The sequence below is a fragment of the Urocitellus parryii genome, chromosome 4, assembly GCF_045843805.1.
Source record: "Urocitellus parryii isolate mUroPar1 chromosome 4, mUroPar1.hap1, whole genome shotgun sequence".
NCBI lineage: Eukaryota > Metazoa > Chordata > Mammalia > Rodentia > Sciuridae > Urocitellus > Urocitellus parryii.
Window position 1 is genome coordinate 145,870,952 of NC_135534.1, and position 19,001 is coordinate 145,889,952.

General features: G+C 40.0%; 1 protein-coding gene across 1 annotated transcript; it reads left to right on the top strand.

Moving 5' to 3' along the window:
• The first annotated feature begins 3,685 nt into the window (after positions 1–3,685).
• Kcnv2 (potassium voltage-gated channel modifier subfamily V member 2) lies at positions 3,686–15,106 on the top strand. Its single transcript, XM_026406455.2, has 2 exons — positions 3,686–5,083; positions 14,831–15,106. Exons 1-2 carry the CDS (start codon positions 3,686–3,688, stop codon positions 15,104–15,106), a joined length of 1,674 nt encoding a protein of 557 aa, XP_026262240.2.
• Positions 15,107–19,001: the final 3,895 nt, after the last annotated feature.

Sequence of the window (19,001 nt, forward strand, 5' to 3'; positions counted from 1 at the left end):
AGCTAATGGAAGCCTATAAAGCTATCATTAATAAGAGATGATTAAAGCAAAATATAACACTATAGTCAGCTCTCAATTATCAAATAATAGTAATGACATTCTAGCTAAACAAGTGTGAAACAAACACCTAACTGCTCTATGTCTCAGTTTTTCATCTGTAAAGTAGGAGTAATCATAGCATCTGTACTACAGGATCAGTGTGAACATTCACAGAATACAGAATCTGGGTATTTTAGTTACTATTAATATTGCATCCATCATTAGGATTCTGTTCCCCATTCTAAAATTGCTCTATAATGCACTTATGGAACTTTTATTGGGAAAAATTTCAATTGCTCTTTGTTAAAACAAGTGTCTCACATTGTGAGCTAGTGGTTTGCCTTATCTTAGATAAGGACACTGAGAAGGGGCAGCTAATCCACCTTGGAGAACATAGAGCGATCTCAGAAGGATCACTAAAAGAGAAGATGACATCTGAGCTGATTTTTTTTCTGGTACTTTCTTTCCTTCTAGTTCATGCTTCATATTTTTGATATAGGTATATATTTTGCCTATATGGATTATACTGTAGACTATTTTTATATCTTCTTTTTAATGCCTACCAATATATTATTAACACAAATTCTTGTCAATTACCATATGGATTTTCTTACAATACAATCATTATGTTTATTTTATCCTTAATTCCATCCAGTTGGCTATACCTATAATAGTTTGACTTTTGATATCTTTGACTTGGTGATGGTGTGAAAATGACATGAATTCAGTGGAAACTATCACTTACATTTTGAATTTTGACTTTTTCATGGGTTTGTGATGTACAGTATGCCCCATTCTTACAATACTGGGCAGTGACAGCGAGCCATAGAGGCTGATTTTGAAAATCAACGATTTAGGGAGGAAAAAAGGCAGGAGAGAATTCAAGGCAAATGAAACATTAAATAAACATTAGATTCCTAGTAATTTTGAGGCAGAAGGGGGCCCAAAGATCATCCAGTCCTACTTTTCATCCCTTGCAGCTCTTCCTTGCAACCTGTTCATGGATTTTTTAAATGTACTCCTTACTTGATGAAGCTACCTATTCCAGATACTTAGCTGTTGTTGACATTTACATGCATACACCTCAAAGCAAAATCCAAACAACATACCCACATGAGCAGATGATTCAGGGTATAAGAGCAATCCATCAAGGCAACAGTCCTCACCTACTGCAAGGTTGTGGAGTTTGTGATTAGGGTACCAATGCCTTACAAACATTAACAACTCCAAAAATTTTTAAATGCAAAAGCCTTGAGAGTATTGAAAATTTAGGCAAGTAGCACTATGTTATTTTGGAAAAAAAAAACAGAGGAAGCTAAAAATATGAAAATGGTGATACCCTTACTTTTTATAATATAATTGGTCCTAGAAGGAAAAATAAATCCTATATCATGTCAAAATTATTATGATGGTACTCAACACAATATACAGGGCAGAACAGAAAAATGGTTAAGTGTGTGACTAGAGTAGCAATATCAATATTGTATGCCAATATGAGAACACTAGAAATACATTTAGGAACTTAAAGGCTGAGCCTGGTAAGCAGCTTTATTGTAAGCCTGTAGGCTGAAGGTTGTTCAAGCTCGACAGTATCAGTGAGTATTACATGAGCAGGTGCAGACCCCACAGCCACGTTACCTCTCGGCAAATTTGAAGCAAAACTAAAATTGAACTGTGTGATAGAGAGAGCATTACAAATCAGTGAGAAAAAATTAATGTGTTGAGACATCCAGATAAATACTTGGGACCTTCACTCTTCACATCAAAATTAATTCCTGATAAATTTTTTAAAGTGAAAAATAAAATGATAAAAAGGAAAATTTTAAGATTTTCAAAGTGGTAACGAGTTTTCTAATATGACACAACATCTGAAAGTAATAAAAAATTTCATATGAGAAAATATCATCAAAGACTAAGATTATAAAAAAATTATAATTCATGTCACAGGTGAAAAACCTCTTTTCATAATATATTAAGCTCTCCTTCTAATCAACAAGAAGAATACCAGCAATTCAATGAAAAATATGAGCAAAATACGTGAACAATTTGCAGAAAAATATAATAGGTCATAATCACATAAAAATGCTCAATTACAAAAAATACAAATTCAAATTAAACTGCATATTTTTCTCACCTATAAAACTTGGAGACCTCAAAAATATGATCATACATTCTTATTCATTGATGGTGAGTTGTATATTGGTAAAACTTTTATGGAGGGAAATTTGGTACTATCAATCAAAATTGTAAATGTGCAGTCTTTGACCTAGTAATTCCATTTCTAAGAATTTATCCTTCATATATATTATTGAGCATATGTATAAGGTTATTTGTTGCTTCATTGTTTATAAGATCAAAGATAGAAAGTCACCTGATTGTCTCTTATTGTCAAACTGCTAAGTGGCTATTTTCAAAATGAGACAAATATTTATGATCAGATATGAAAATACCATTAAGATATATGGTTAACTGGAAAAAGCAAAGTGTATACAACATTCCTTGATATGAGTTCATAATAGAAAGCTAGTCAGATTATACATGGAAATAGGTAGATTTTTGCTTATGTATATTCAGATTTTTGCTTGTATATATTTAGAATACCGAGGGACAGCCAGAAACTAGTAAAAATGGTTGTTTCCTTGGAAGTGTACCTGATGCTGGAGGTTAGAGGTAGGGGAGAGAGAAACTTTTACTGTAGCGCAGTTTTTTAGCTTTTGAATTTACCAGGAATGCTAGTTATTCAAAATAAAGTCAATCAAAAAGTCAATTCCCTCAAAATAAATCTCTTCTTTTCTTACACCTGTTTGTTTTTCTTGCTCTTTTGCTGTCCTTGCATATTTTTATCACTGGCAAAACCATTAGCTCCTTGAGTGCTACAATTCTGTCTCCATCATGATTCCATCCCCAGCATTATCACAGTGTCACAAAAAGGGATTTTTTTTAATGATGTTTTGAAAGATGATGAAAACCCTTTTCTTGGAATAAATCTGGCCACCTTTAAACAAGGCTGTTAAATACTCTTTCATCCAATCTGGGGATACTGCCTTGAAACATGTCCTTACCATTTAAGAGGATGAAAGAAAGGGAAATGCTGAAACTGACTTAAAGGTCTGTCTGGACTCCTGCGCATTGCTGCTAAGGAGAACCCATGTGGGAAAATGTGATTGTGTGGATGGATGAGAAGGAGATTATTTAAACTCTTATAGGATCCATATTCTAGTCAATTCAGTTGATTTCTTCCTGGCACACTTATCCTTCACAAGGGCAAGGTTGAGTGACATTTTTATTAGCAATAATCTCTGCCTTCTTCTGATTATCTAGAGATTTAAGACCACATAATCATCCTCCACTTCAGAGTAGGGCAGGAGGAGGAGGGAATAGGCTAAGAGGCCCCAAATCCCTCCTAACACTTGCTTCTTCCCTATCAGCAAGATTAGTCAACCGCACTGTTGACTATGTTCAGACCTAGCAGGCCAGGCAGGGCCGAACTGGGCTTTCCAGGGCCTGAGGAGCAGCATTTCTGAGAGCAGGGCCTGGGACCTCAGGGGCACTTGTCCAGGCAGGTCTCTCAGAGACAGTGGCAGTGACCAGGCTAAGGACCCTACGACAATCAGGGTAACAAGCAAGAGATTTGACTCCATCAGCCATGCTGAAACAGACTAACAAGAGGAGAGGGTCTTGGAGCTACAAACCCTGGAGTACTCTGGAGAGTGAGGACCCTCCAAGTGCAGGTACCAACCAACAACGCAGGAGCTCCACAGGGACTCGTTCAGGCTCCCACGGCAGCATCACGCCATGGACCGAGGTCAGATATAACTACTACATCGAGGAGGACGATAGTGGCGGGGAGGAGGAGGAAGAGTGGAAGGACAACCTTGCCAAGGAGGACCAGCAGCCAGGAGAGATCACCACTGCACAGCTGGATGGCCAAACAGACACTCCAGCCCACTTGTCCATGCTGAACGTGAATGTTGGCGGCCACAGCTACCAGTTAGATTACTGCGAATTGGCCAACTACCCCAAAACACGCCTGGGCCGCCTGGTCACCTCCACGACCCGCAGCCGCCAGCTGGGCCTGTGTGATGACTATGAGGCAAAGACAGACGAATACTTCTTCGATCGTGATCCAGATGTCTTCCAGCTCGTCTACAATTTCTACACATCAGGGGTTCTGTTAGTGCAAGATGAGCTGTGCCCTCAAAACTTCCTGGAGGAGCTGGGCTATTGGGGCGTGAGGCTCAAGTACACACCACGCTGTTGCCGCATCTGCTTCGAGGAGCGACGCGAGGAACTGAGCGAACAGCTCAAGATCCAACGCGAGCTGCGCGCACAGGCGCAGGCGGAGGAGGCTGAAGAGCTCTTCCGCGACATGCGCTTCTGTGGAGCCCAGCGGCGCCGCCTCTGGAACTTCATGGAGAAGCCCTTTTCATCTGTGGCTGCTAAGGTCATGGGGGTGGCCTCCAACCTCTTTGTGCTCATCTCAGTGGTGACACTGACACTCAACACCGTGGAGGAGATGCAGCATCAGGTAGAGGAGGGCACAGGTGGCGACCCGGGGTCCATCCTGGAGCACCTGGAGGTGCTGTGTGTAGCGTTCTTCACGCTTGAGTACCTGCTGCGTCTTATCTCCACACCAGACCTGCGGCGCTTTGCGCGCAGTGCCCTCAACCTGGTGGACCTGGTGGCCATACTGCCGCTTTACCTGCAGCTGCTGCTCGAGGGCTTCTCTGAGGAGGTTCAGGGGTACAGCAGGGGCTCAACACATGATCAAGACCTAGAGACGGTGGGCCGTGTGGGCAAGGTGGGCCAGGTATTACGCATCATGCGTCTCATGCGTATCTTCCGCATCCTTAAGCTAGCTCGACACTCTACGGGACTGCGTGCCTTTGGCTTCACGTTGCTCCAGTGCTACCAGCAGGTGGGCTGCCTCCTGCTCTTTATCACGTTGGGCATTTTTACCTTCTCTGCAGCTGTCTACTCCGTGGAGCATGACGTGCCTGGCACCAACTTCACCAGCATTCTTCAAGCCTGGTGGTGGGCCGCGGTGAGTACCATGACCCCTGAGTTTCTCTATTCTCTTTTGTATCCAGGCACTACTCTTTTCATCCCATCACAAAATGGGAATTGATGTTAACAAGTTGGAAAGACATAGACATTTATAGTCTAGTAAGTAACTAAACTTGACTTGGTCTCAAGAATCTTTAAATCCTGATTTAGTCTTAAAATTCTTGACAGGCAGATTTTAAGAAAGATTCATTGTGAGTGTGGGTTGTTTCATTGTCTTCGTTTTTATTAATTACAACCTATGGATCATCCAATATCCTAAATGGTTTATAAAGTTTATGTCAAGGATGTGACAGTTACGATCACCATTTTCTTAAAAAAAAAAAAAAAGGCAAGGTAGGGGAGAAAAGTAGGAAATTGCTTCCGTTTTCAAGGGAAGCTGTAGATTTATGCAGAGGAGTGAGATTTGTCTAAATCTCTAAAATTCCACTGCTTTTGGTTCTAGTTCAATATATGTGGAAAGAAACATCTAATATGACACTAGTTCTAAGTATACAAAAGTTCTTTCAGAATTACCTATACTTGTTCCATTGTACAGCTAGAGGACAGGTACAGAGAGTTTGGGTGCAGACACACAGCTCTGGGTGCAAAGCTAGAATTAAAACCCTGTGCCCTTTGCACACCCTGCACTATCTCTTCCAAACTTTAGTTATTTTGCATACCTTGCCTATTTGTACAGCTAATGTATTAATTATTTTTTCATTGTTTTCTTTTGTATTTGTCTTTTTATACTATCTTATGCCATTTACTCAAATATCTGTGTTTCTGGTGTTCTTGATGTATCCCTGAAAATAAATGCTAACTAGTTCTTCTCAGTCCAATCAATAAACTAGTATAAATGAGAAAGAACTAGATGTCGTCTTTCCTTAGTAGAGTAGTTTGCAATGCCTTTAAAGATAGTAAGCAAATATAAAAAGGAAGCAGATATTTTCAGTATTCACTTTGTGTATGTTAGAACCCACAGTCTGGTGTGAAATTCTGAGATGAACCATCACAGGGCTACCAACAGTGTAGTACAACATGATGGAAGATTTAGAGCACTGGGTTCTAGACTCAGATCTGCCAGTAATTAACTGTAACCAAATGAACTTCACTCCATCATTCTCTCTGCTCCGTCTCCACATCTCTAAAAGAGGAGGTGAGACTTGTAGAGCTCTGAAGTTGAATGAGTCGTTCTTCCCTTGAAAGCAGAGAGCTCATATGTATACCGGGACTTACAAGCTTTCTTCAATGACAGGATGACATTAGGCTCTTCTAAATGAGCTTAGCCAAATGCCACTCCTCTGATCATATTCCAAGTGATGAAAGGTCATCCCCATAGTAGATAAACCTTGGGTACAGATGGAGCTCATGGAGAATGATTTGTCCCGAGCAAATGACATTTACTTTGGAGGTGACTAAGGCAGGAAGGCAAAAGAGTAAATCCTCATGATGATATAATACAAGGTTTAGAGTCAAATTTTCAGTTATCTAAATATCTTGGCTCACAGAGGTTGGCATTGGCCCTAAGGGACTCTTTTATATGACATTTAACCCACCTGTTTGCTTTAACTTTTTATGTATTAATATAAACATTTTTATTAGTTATGTCATTAATATTGAATTTTTACTTTTAAAATATTTCCAGAAGTGAAAAACCACTGATCCACTTAATTTCCTGATCTGTTTAAGGTACACTGAAGTTTAAAACTTTTAGTTATCCCCTTTTATGTTAAACTGAAATCATTTTACTCAAGATAAATGTTTTCTATAATTTTACAATAATAATTGAATTACCATTCAATTTTTATCCATAATAAATTTACCAATTATGCTTTTAACAATATGAGGTTTTTCCTTTTTTTCTTTTATTTTTTTAGTAGCCATTGTCTTTATCAGACACTATTTTCAAGGACTAAATTTTGCACATTCTAACCTTTCCATTTACCAACAGCCTTCATCCACTTTTTGAGATTTATACCAGTATAAATAATTATGTGTTAGATAAATGATAGATAACTTGTGTCTTTTTATTAAGTAAATCTATGAACACAATAGAAGTAATTCCCCTTGAATTTTAGGACTATTCATTCCCCCAGAGCTGATGTTATTAATCCTGTTCTTTCCTGTACTTCTGATTACCTTGTACATTGTGTACTAAAGGTTCTTATCCTCACAGAGCAAGGAGAAAGGAATGCTGTCAAGATGATATACACCAAAGATGGCTTGGTTCTCGTATATAGGTGCAAAGTGAAAAGATACAAAATAATGGGCCAATTCCTCATTTAACCCATAAAAATCCATCTTATTCACTCACTGTGCAAGAAGTTACTGAACACGAATGTGCCAAGTACTATTCCAAGCACTAGGGATACAGAGTGATTGGGGAGGGGATGAAAAGTCTTTTCATCATAAAGCTTGCATTCTAGTGGACAAAGACATAATAAATAAGATGTTGGTGTGTCTTGTGTGATAGGATCAGCCAGAGAACAATTTGGGTGGTAGAATTTCCCTTTAATGGTATAGTCAGAGAAGGCCTCTTAGAGAAGGTGACATTGAGATAAAACTTGAATGATGAGGAGAAACTCACCTAAATACACATAACGAAATAGACGTAAGAATCTGACCAGTGGAATCCCAAAAGCAATTGTGGATCCAGTGGTCTCCATGTATTTTATTGATCAAACCATCTCATTATTTTAGAAATTTTGAGCACAAACAAGATAAATGTGTATTTCGTTATCTATAAATAAATGATTTATTTCCACAATAATAATGTCTTAGAAAACACCCCACAGTCCAGAAGCTTAAAACATCAAGCATTCATTTAGCACATCAGTATAAAATTGAGCAGTTTAGTCTGACTTTAACTGGAAGGTTCTTCTCATTTGGTGTCACTTGTTCTCATGTCTGATGGTCAACTGTATGATAGATGGGAGTGGGGAGGCCTGGGCTGCACATCCCTCATATATAGAATAGGAATATGTGCTTGGCTGCGGCAAAGGGCAAGAGGAAGCATACCAGCCCAATCATGAAAGTGCTGTATTGCTTCTGTTCATATTTGCTTAATTTATTTAATTGTTCATATTTGCTCAATCCAAAGCAAATCATATGGCTGTACTCAGTCAAGAGGCCAGGCAGTTTGGCCCAAACAGAAGAGGAAAGCTCTGTGAAGTTAGGTGGCAAAGAGCTTGACTATGGGGCAATATAACAATTAGGCCCAATATTAACGTTATTCTACTGCAGCAGTATATTACTGCTCAAATATATTGCACCCATCAGAAAACATACACTCACAAAATGACAATTTCAAAATGAGGTTTAAAAAATTATGATTGACATTGTGTTATGCAACTCCAGAACTATATTCCTTGTGGAATCTTTGCCACACATGAAAAACAGATTTTCTAATCCATTCTCCTATGTTTTTTAGTGTTTTCTGGACAACCCCAAACCTGACTTGCTTATAATAATCTTCCCTTTCTCTATGCCAAGGACCCTGAAACTTTCCTCCTTAATTCTACTTGGAGTTTTAGGAATACAGTCATTTTCATTATTGTGAATTCTCCTACAGCTGCAAAACAAATCCCTCATGGGCCCTTTCATCTGCAAAACCTGATGCATGAGGATATAAGATAGACCCGTCTTACTCGTCTGTCAAATGGAGATTATTTGTGAGTACTAATGTAATAAGAAACATATGTAAACTAGCCTGTTCTAAGACTGCAATAAATAGAAGCTACCATATCTGGCTAGTTGATAGTCTTTATCACACAGAAGCAATAACCTTTGCTGCCAAATTTATTTTGGGGGAAATCAAAACAGAAGTGATTCCTTTTCTACTGGGGGAAAAAAAAAGACTGTAAAACATATAAAAGGGTCAGTTGTTCTGTCAAGAGAGAACTTCCCAGTGTGCAGATAAACAGGCCATGCCTGGAACAGCTCCAGCAATTTGGGGGTTCTCTAGGTTGTCTGTGAGTGAGAGATGTATGGAACAGATCAACAAGGACAGTCAACTCTATGATGAAGCTGTAATTATTGGCCTCTTGTGTGGGTATATTTTTAAGTAGAAAAGATCCATTGGACTATCAACAAACTATTTCATTCTGAGCCTTCCAGAGCAAGTTAAAGTTGTAGAAACCAAATAAGAAACTTAGGATGTGAACTCATTACTTCAGAAACTTCTGAAAAGAAAATTTATCTCATGCCAAGGGACCAAATAATTGCACCCAGAGATCTTGCTCTGATCTTTCTGTTTCCTCAAATATGTTATCCTTTCCTTGCAAAAAGTTGGCATCTGCAAGATCACTGAAGTTTAATTTAATAGATTGCTTTGAGGAGATTCATTTGGAAAAGTGAACTAGTCAGATTACAGTGTGGAAGACAGAAACCAAGGTGGGTATTTGGTATAGGGAAATAGATACATAGGTATTAAAAGGAAGAGCAAGAATAGCAACTGCAGAGAATAGCTGTTGCCTTAGAGCTAGGAAAACAAATAGGAGTAGGCAGTGTAATCAGAGCTTTGGAGCGCAGAGGAGGGGCATTGTGTAGCTGATGCACAGATTTCTAAGATGGCTCTGGAGGTTGGTATGAGAAAAATACCATAGATATCTGCTTTTACTGGAGGGATGATAGAAACCAGCAGCAGCAGTTAAGATCCTTCTGACCTCATCCCACCATCCAGGCTCTACAATGTGCCTCCACTTGGTAGAATATAACCAGAAGACAGTAGGTAAGGGAATCCCAGTTACAGAATTACAAAAGTGTATGGAAAGTGTCAGGCCTGGAGTTGAGAGACACCAGGGAATGCCTGGCACAAGAGGGGTTAGAGTTCTCCTAGCTCCTTCAGAAATAGCACAGGAGCTATAAATGGGACAAGGGCTCACAGACAGTTAATGACTTTTGATCTTATGGGTCCCTGATTTAGAAATGGTCTTCTTATACATCTTCAAAATATGCTCTTCCCATTGTCCAGTATAACTTATGTGGAGCCTGATGGAGTTTTAGAGGGCAATGAGAGGTACTGAATAAGCTCAGGATACAGAGGACAGCATACTGGGTACCTTCTTGTGGGTAGATTAATAGAGCCCAGACTTGAAATGGTTTTACTTTCATGCACACATGCCTCCTTATTGTGCCACTTATGTACATGTTGGAGTATAACATACAGATGTAAAATATACAGATGAGTGTTGTTCTCTTCAAGGTGATTGCCCATGAGATCATTCTAACAGTGCTTCCACTAATCAAAACATTCTTTGAATTCCAATGAGGAATTACCTTCACAGATTGTGACATGTACATTTGCTTCTTTGTAATGGTACTACATATTTGCCTTTCTTGAGGCTGCATTCAGTATTTTAAAATTGTCAAAAGACATCTTGAGTTTAAAATTAGTACCTAGAATTAACCATCAAAGTGGATACAACCTTATATCAAAGTCTTGCCACAAGTATTTTGTGCAAATTATAATCAAAACAGGATTCCAAAAATATTTCTTACAACAGTAGCATGGGTAAATATCATCTTTGAAACTGACTGCTTTGAAGGACAACATGCGCCGAAATATATAATAATCTTAGGCAGAAAAGGCCAGTCTTAACCACCTTCAATTCTTTGAGAAAACTAGAAAGCATATTATTTTCAAAAATTAGTTTTATTCCCCGAGGTCACAATTCCTAGATTCATGGTGTCAAGACTTTCTCTATGCCTATTTTTAAAAAACTTTTTACTGGTGCATTATAATTATACATAATAGTGGGATTCAGAGAGAGACATGGTAGCACAGTCCCGTAATCCCAGAGACGCTGGATGCTGACATTGGAGGACTGCAAGTTTGAGGCCAGCTTGGGCAATTTAGCAGTATCCTCAACAACTTAACAAGAACCTGTCTCAAAATAAAAAATAAAAATTGGGGATGTAATTCAATGGTAAAGAGCCCTGGATTCAATTCTTAGTCCTGGGGGGAAAAAAAGAAAGAATAGAAGGAAGGAAGGAAGGAAGGAAGGAAGGAAGGAAGGAAGGAAGGAAGGAAGGAAGGAAGGAAGGAAGCATGGGATGGATGGATGGATGGATGGATGGATGGATGGATTCTCTGTAATATATTCATACATGCATTATAATTTAGTCAATTATTCTTCATTGCTTCCCTTTCACTTCTTTCCCTCCTTTCTCCCCCTAGTCCCCCTTTTCTACTCTGATGGTTTCCCTTATATTATCACCCACCCCACCTCATTTTTTTTTCTTTTTTTTTTCCTCTAGCTTCTAATATGGGAAAATATACAACTCTTGACTTTCTAAGTCTGGCTTATTTCACTTACCATGTTCTCCAGTTCTATTTTCCTGCACATAACATAATTTTGTTCTTCTTTGTGGCTAAGTAAAACTCCATTTGTGTATATATAGCACATTTTCTTTCTCCATTCACCCATTGATGGACATCTAGGCTGATTCCATAATTTGGCTATTGTCAGTTGCGTTGCTATAAACATGGGTGTGCAGGCACCACCTAATTCTTTATGAAGGAAACACATTCCTTTTTCGAAGTAGAAATCCAAATACAGTCGTTGTCAAGTTTTGGAGGAAAATTTGTCCTCATAATGTTTAGCAGGTCAGGGTTTGCTGATTAATGAGTAAGCAGCTGGGGGAAAGTCATATTCTGGCTTTGGGGATCCAAAGTTAAGGAAAATATGTATGTTTTCAGCAGAATGATAGTTTTCAGTTTACAGAATGGCAGGGTCAACCAATTTTTCTGGCCATTAAGTTGGCTTGCAGACATTTTGGTCATGTTTCCAATCCAACTCCTACTAATGTGAGAAATCACTCCATGAGGTCACCTGGGTCAGTTTTGGGCCTTCAGGGTTTAATGTCCATCTAGGGAGAAATGGTTTGGCATATGGAACCTGGATTTTAAAAGAAGTTCCTACAGCCAAGGAATCTTAATTCCTCCCAGAGCAAGAAACAGATCAGTAATTGAATCAAATTAGCCACAAAATAGACAACACATAAATTAACTGTACAATTTGAAAAAAATTCTTGGGAACCAATCGCACACAGCCTCCTAGCAGAAGAGGTCTTTTCTCTAAAATTAGAGATCCAAGACACAATAGGCACATCAAATATTTATTCGTCTTTAAGCCAGTTTTCTTTGCTTTTGACTTTTCACTCAAAGTTCAGCCAAAGAAGAAACAAAACACAAAGAAGTTGGGGCTGGGGCAAAGCAAAGCCAGTGTGGGATTAATCAAAGCTGAAAATAAGCAGTGTCTTGATTATTTTCCTTCCTCTGTGTCCTCCCTCTGTCCCCGACCCCTACCTCCCCACACACACATCCTGGATCCTTGAGTGTTGGTGCACTGCAAGGACTCCCAGTTGGATTTTCCTGGATGTTTCATATTCTAAAGCTACCCCCTCCTACCGCTCACCTCTGCACTCAAACTCTCTTTAGCCCTCCTCCAGGGGGTGTGAGTTAATGGTGTCAGTGACAGATGAAAATTACTGCTCAACTCACACACCTGTGTGTTTTTTAACTTTTGATGTGGTCGGTGAGAACACACACACATACACACACACACACACACACACACACACACACACACACACACACACAAGCATCCATCACAGCCTCTCATCACCCTTTTACCCAAAAGTTAGGAAAAGCAGATTCTCTACAAAGCCAGAGGGCACCCCTCCCCCTGATCTCCCTCAACCAGCAATTAGCAGAAGTCAGGGAGGAGCCTGTTTCCACAGCCTGTGGATCTAATGAGCTTAACAGATGTAAAGCTCCTGGTAGAGAGCACACCTGGTCAATGTTGGTCTTTGCCACCCTTCGGCTGGGATGAGCTTTCAGATATGGGGTCCCTTGGATTTGCCTACAAGCCCTAACATTATTGCTCACACGTTCTATACCAGGCATTCCTTCATTTCCTGTAACAATCCTGTAAGGTGAGTGCTATTCTCCCCATATGTCAAAAGTAGAAACTGAGGTAGAGAGAGCTTAAATGACTCGCCCAACTCACATGGCTGGGAAGTGGATTCAGACCCAAGTCTAGTGTGGTACCTGTTTCCTTAACCTCAGCTACATCGTCCTGCCTCTTCTATGTTTGCTTGTTTTCTTCCCCTATGGGAAAGGCAGCACATCCCTCAGCAGTTCTCTCATTGGAGATGGAGCTCTGAGCCCTGAAACCTCACCGGAAAGCATACTTTGTCTCACTTTTTTTTTTTTTTAACTGAGGATTGAACCTAGGGGTACTTTACCACTGAGCTACATCCCCAGCCCATTTTATTTTTATCTTTAGAGACAGGGTCTTGCTAAGTTGCTGAGGCTGGCCTTGAACTTGAGATCCTTCTGGCCCAACGTCAGGATTTGCTGAGATGACAGGCCTGTGCCACTGCCCCCTGATACACTTTGTCCTTTTGATGGGCAGGACAGAGCTGTGATTCTTATCAGCTTCATCAGATTTTTCAGCTGACTCATTTCTCCATTTCATTCTTATTGATCAATCAATCACACTTGTAAGTTCAAACTGACCCTTACATCTTCAAAACAAAAATGGTTTCATTTCTAGGTTAAAGGCCACTTCAGAATGGTCAGTAGGTGAATTTGTATGATTACTGCTATCTCCTGGAATATTGTGGCAACGACTGTACAAATCAATGGAGCAATAAGTGCCACCTGGAGTTGTGCAAGGCAGAATTTACAACTGTGAGCAACAGCATGGCTTAAGAGGCTTCTTAATAACTTGGCCAACAGTTTAGGGACCACAGGAAGCACATGAGGCATAAAAAAAAATGGGTCCCCAAGGGATTTTCCCAAGGTTTTCTCTGGCTATACTAACTGATAACTAGTCCCATGGGTATCTGCATTTTAAAACAGAAGCTTGTTAACCTAAATAAATCTCTCATTAGTGGGATTTAAAGCAGTGTGACGAGTGGTAAGAAGAATTTCATGTGGAGTGTGCATAATTTGGGTCTGTGAGGTCTTCCAACAATACCTTCACAAAATAAGAAGTGTTTCTCTGGACACTTGCAATTAAGGTGCCTTCATATAAAATATCTCCATTGAACTATATAACAACTCTGAGAAGTGCTATAATTGTCTTCATTTTTAAAGATGAAAGGGAGACAATGGAGGCACTGAATGCCATGATAGTGTGTTGAGTGCTATATATTTATTTTCTAAAATTAGTCTTCATAAGAATCATGGGAGTTAGGTGGTACCATCTAAGTATCTGAATGTTTTGCCTGAGGGCTCTCAGCTGGGAAGAGTCAGAGTCAGAATTTGAACACTGGTTTTTACTCGCTTTAAGTCCAAGCTCATTTCTAATACATTCGTGATCCAGGTCAACCTAGGGAATTCCTATCCTGATGCTGGCCCCAGCTGGGGACAGGGGTAAGGAGATAATGACCAGCATTACTGAGCACATTCTGCACCAGGAACTCAACATATGTTATCTTAAATTCTCTTTACAATAACCCTTTAAAGTAAGTATCTCTACCCCCATGTTATATATGAGTATCTATGAGGAATAGTCAGGTTTCAAACCAGAGTCTTCGAGCTCCATAGCTTGTATTCTTTCCATGGCATAAGTCCTATTGGCAGACTTTCTGATACCCTCTGAAGCTGGCTCCATAAGAAGCTGTTACATGCCCCTAGGTAACTGCAGGGAGATAGAGGATGCCCTCCTGCCTGTTTCTGTCTTTCTCCTCCCTCGTAATACTAACAGTTCCATTCTGCTTTCCCTCCATACAGGTGAGCCTCTCCACTGTGGGCTATGGAGACATGTACCCAGAGACCCTCCTAGGCAGGCTCTTTGCCTTCCTCTGCATTGCTTTCGGGATCATTCTCAATGGGATGCCCATTTCCATCCTCTACAACAAGTTCTCTGACTACTATAGCAAGCTCAAAGCTTATGAATATACCGCCATACGTAGGGAGAGAGGAAACGTGGATTTCATGCAGAGAGCCAGAAAGAAGATGGCTGAGTGTCTGGCTAGAAGCAACACACAGCCTACCCCAAGGCAATAGAATACTTCATAGGATTTGTCTTTGGTAGATTCTAGGAATTTTAAGACTTCATTTGCTCCCTTTGTTATTATGAATGGCAGCAAAAGAACATGTGGGGCAGACATACACAAAGGCATTCAGTTCATAAAATTCTATCTCTAGAAATATTCATTTTGACCAGAATGCCTCATTTTGCTCATGCAACTGAGTTGCATGCAAAAACCTAACCTTTCCAATGATGCTGATGTTGAAAATGGTTTGAAAGGAGCAACATGTTGGATTGTCTTTTAGCTTCTCTTGGCATCCATATTTTTGGAATTGAGTTCACTTGAGAGAATTTTCTTAAAGAAAATGAAGATGGTTTTGTTCAGTTCAGGGAGATGGAGTGTCACAGCAGGAACTATGTGAGCTTTGGAGGCAGACCAACCTTTCAGTCAAAATTCCAGATCTACCAAACTATATGATTTGAGCCAAGTTACCTTAACCCTCTGAGTCTCAGTCTCTTCAGTTATAAAATATAGGTAATAACAACTTTCTTGAGTATGAGTATGTAGATTAGAGACACTTGTAAATGCTCAGTGAATGATAGATGTTTAAGTTGTTGGAGTGGGTATTGTCTAATAAACCCTAGAACAGTGGTTCTCAATTAAAGGCAGTTTTGCCCCTAGGACATGTGGCAATGTCTAGGGATTTTTTTTTTTTTATTGTCCATACTGTGGACAGAGAGGGAGGCTTCTGGCATCCAGTAGGTAGAGTCCTAGGGTACTGATGAACATCTTACAATGCACAGGACAGCCCCCCAAACATCAAATTATCGGACCCCAAATGTCAATAATGCCCAATTTAAGGAACTGGTCTAGACATGATGTGGGAGCCCCAATTTGACCTGTGAAATAAGCCTGAGTGTGTTAATTCCATCTTCTTTTGAAAGGAGCCCCTCATTGTCCTCATATCTCAGGCCTCTGGCCCTTCTCCTTTCTACAAAAGTGGGAAAAAAATCAAACCTACCTTTTGAGTAATTGCTCTGAGTCAAGACTGAACAAAGGGCCTTTACTCTGTGCTATGTGTCAGTTGGGAAACTAGGACCCACAGTGGGCCACGGTCATTTATCTCCCTGCAATTTTCTCCCTCCATAGGTCTATTGGAAATTGAAGTCTTAAAATTAAAGGCCTGTCTGTACTGAGCACACAGAGATTGCCCCTGTAACTAGAGCTTGCCCTGCTGTCAAATTTGTCTCCGAGTGTGACTGGGCCTATACCTGTGTCATATAAATAAGACTAATAGTTGCTTGTCTTCCAATGACAAGCACTGTCAATTGTATGCATAGTATATAGTATAGTATTTGCCCTTAACATAACCATAAATAAGATATTCTATTCCTTTTTTATTTAGGAAGCAATTTGGCTGCATTCATACAGCTTGTAAATGGTAGAAGTAGATTTCAAGCCTAGATCCATCTTGTCCACAAGGCACTTGCTCTGTCTAAACTTGCTCTCAAATTGCATCAGCATCACCCACAGGGCTGCTTAAAGCAGAATGCTGGATCCACCCTGCACAGGTGTCTCAGGCAGTAAGTAGGTCCTGGTGGGGCATGAGGATTTGGGTTTGCATTTCTAACAAGTTCCAGGTGATGCCACTGGTCCAAGGGAACCACTTTGAGAGCCACTTTGCATTGCCCCTTCCATGAGACCATGATTATGAAAATAGGATGCAGCTGACAAAACTACCTCTCGATCTTCCTCTTAGCCACATGTTCTCATCATCATAAATGAATTCTCATCTGAGGCTGTATGCAGAAAGGCTACTGTTGCAAGGTTGCTAAATAAGTACAGGTAGCCAAGGCATTTTTGTTTTGTGCTACTACAACAGAATGCTGCAGAGTAGTGTATAAAAAAACAAATATGTTTCTCACAGTTCTAGAGGCCAGGAAATCCAAGATCAAGGTTAAGGGCAGGTTTGCTTGTTGGGAGAGGGCTGCTCTTGGCCTCCAAGACAGTGCCTTACAGTTGCATCCTCCAGAAAGGAACACTACAATGAACATGCCACAGACAGACTCATTAAATGCTACCTGAAGCCTTTAATAAGGCATGAGGGAGGAGCCTCGTGGCCTAATTATCTCTTAAATGTCCAACCTCTTAATACTGTCATATTAGCAACACCTGAATTTTGGAGAAAAGTCCTTTCAAATCTTGGCACCAGATAAATTTAAATTTTGTATAAACCAAAAATACTTTTTAGTAGAAACATGTCCAAATACTGCATGTTATATATACTTCTCCTAAAAAAAATATGTATCTGAAATTCAAATTTAACTGGGTCCCCAATATTTTCCTTCTAGACCTGGCAATTCTATACTATTGCTTTTGATAGACAGTTTCCTCATATGGATGGAAATTACTCCCAGGTCCTAAACCCCACCCAAACATGAGCCTCTCAGCCAAGGGAGGCTTCTCTTCACTCTTGCCAAATCAAAGAAGGAGGAATTTCAAATCAGTTTTCTTGCCAGAAACAAATTATGCAGTTACAATGTGCGGGAGATCCAGAGGACAGCTTATATAAATGTCTGTCATACTCAACATGGCAGCTGCCCCTCCTCTCCACCTCCCACTTCCTGCTCCTTCTGTCGTCCTGAGAGGAAGGGTTTATTGATGAAGTGTGTCTTCTGGGTCTGAGGGGCACAGTGAATAGGAAGGGCCAATTTTCATCACATCTCGCTCTGCTGGAGGCCCAGGAAGAATGACTCATACCTACCCAACAGAAGAAAATCTCTGAGCAGGAAAAAAAGTAGGGACTAGTAGCAGGAAGGGTTAGGAGACGTCCTAATGGCAATGATGGAATTTTTCAGGCCCCCAGGGTAGAGTCTAGTAAATGACAACAGGCCACCTCCTCCCAATCTCACTGGCCACATCTGCTCAGACAGCTGTGTGCTGCCTCCCCAGGGAGTAAGACTGACAGACAGATGAAGTTAAAACAAAATGAACATTTCATGAGCTTTGCTGTACATTCATGCACAGAGCCAATATTATTTAGTATACTCCTCCAACTGCCCTATGAAGTAGGTTTCAAGGTGGTCACTTACAGAGAATTTGACACATTGAACTTGGTCTGGATTTTAAACCTGACTCTACCACTTACCATGAGGTTGAACCACATGCGATTGCCATTTTCATCAAAAATGACCAAATACTGGCAGTTTCATCTGGTATAGCCTGATAGAGTGTCATAACAATTTCTCTAAACCTGTTTCTCCATTGTTAAAATGGAAATAATAATAGTGTCCTCCTCAGGACTGTGATGGTCATTAAATGACATAAAATATATTTAAAATCTTTACTGTTTGGCACATGTTATATACTAAGTAAATATAGATCATCATCATCATCATCATCATCATCACCATCATCACTAATATGCTAGCTGCATAAGAAAATCCTACAGGCCCAGAGAGAACCCTGTGTCATTGAGGAGTCTGTGGATGAAGACAGATTTTGAATCTTGTCCATTGAACACTCTGCTTAAGGATCCAGGTCAATGTGTCCAAAAGAACTCTCCCCAAGTGGAAACATTATGCACTGCCTGATACAGTAAATGCTAGCCATCTTTGGCTGCTAACCACTTGAACCGCAGATAATATACCCAGAGATTAATTTTTTATTAAATTTCATTTTTAAGTTTAAACAGGCATATGTGACTAGAGGCTACCATATTGGACAATATGTACATATAGGCCTTTCTTCTGCCTTCATGGAAGTATTTGTTTCTGAGGTCAGGAGAGGTTCTTGTCTTTTAAGGTGAAATAAAATGCAAAAAAAAAAAAAAAAAAAAGGAAGAAGAAAACATAACATGTCCTCCCTATTGTCCCTTCAGGCTTGGGAGTAGTAATGGCCTCCCACTGTTGCTAGTCCCTGAGTATCTT

Bases quoted from the DNA above. Each gene is read 5' to 3' on its own strand.
- Kcnv2 (XM_026406455.2), top strand. From the start codon at position 3,686: ATGCTGAAACAGACTAACAAGAGGAGAGGGTCTTGGAGCTACAAACCC. The intron at 5,084-14,830 runs GTGAGTACCATG...CCCTCCATACAG, and splicing joins AAGCCTGGTGGTGGGCCGCG to GTGAGCCTCTCCACTGTGGG.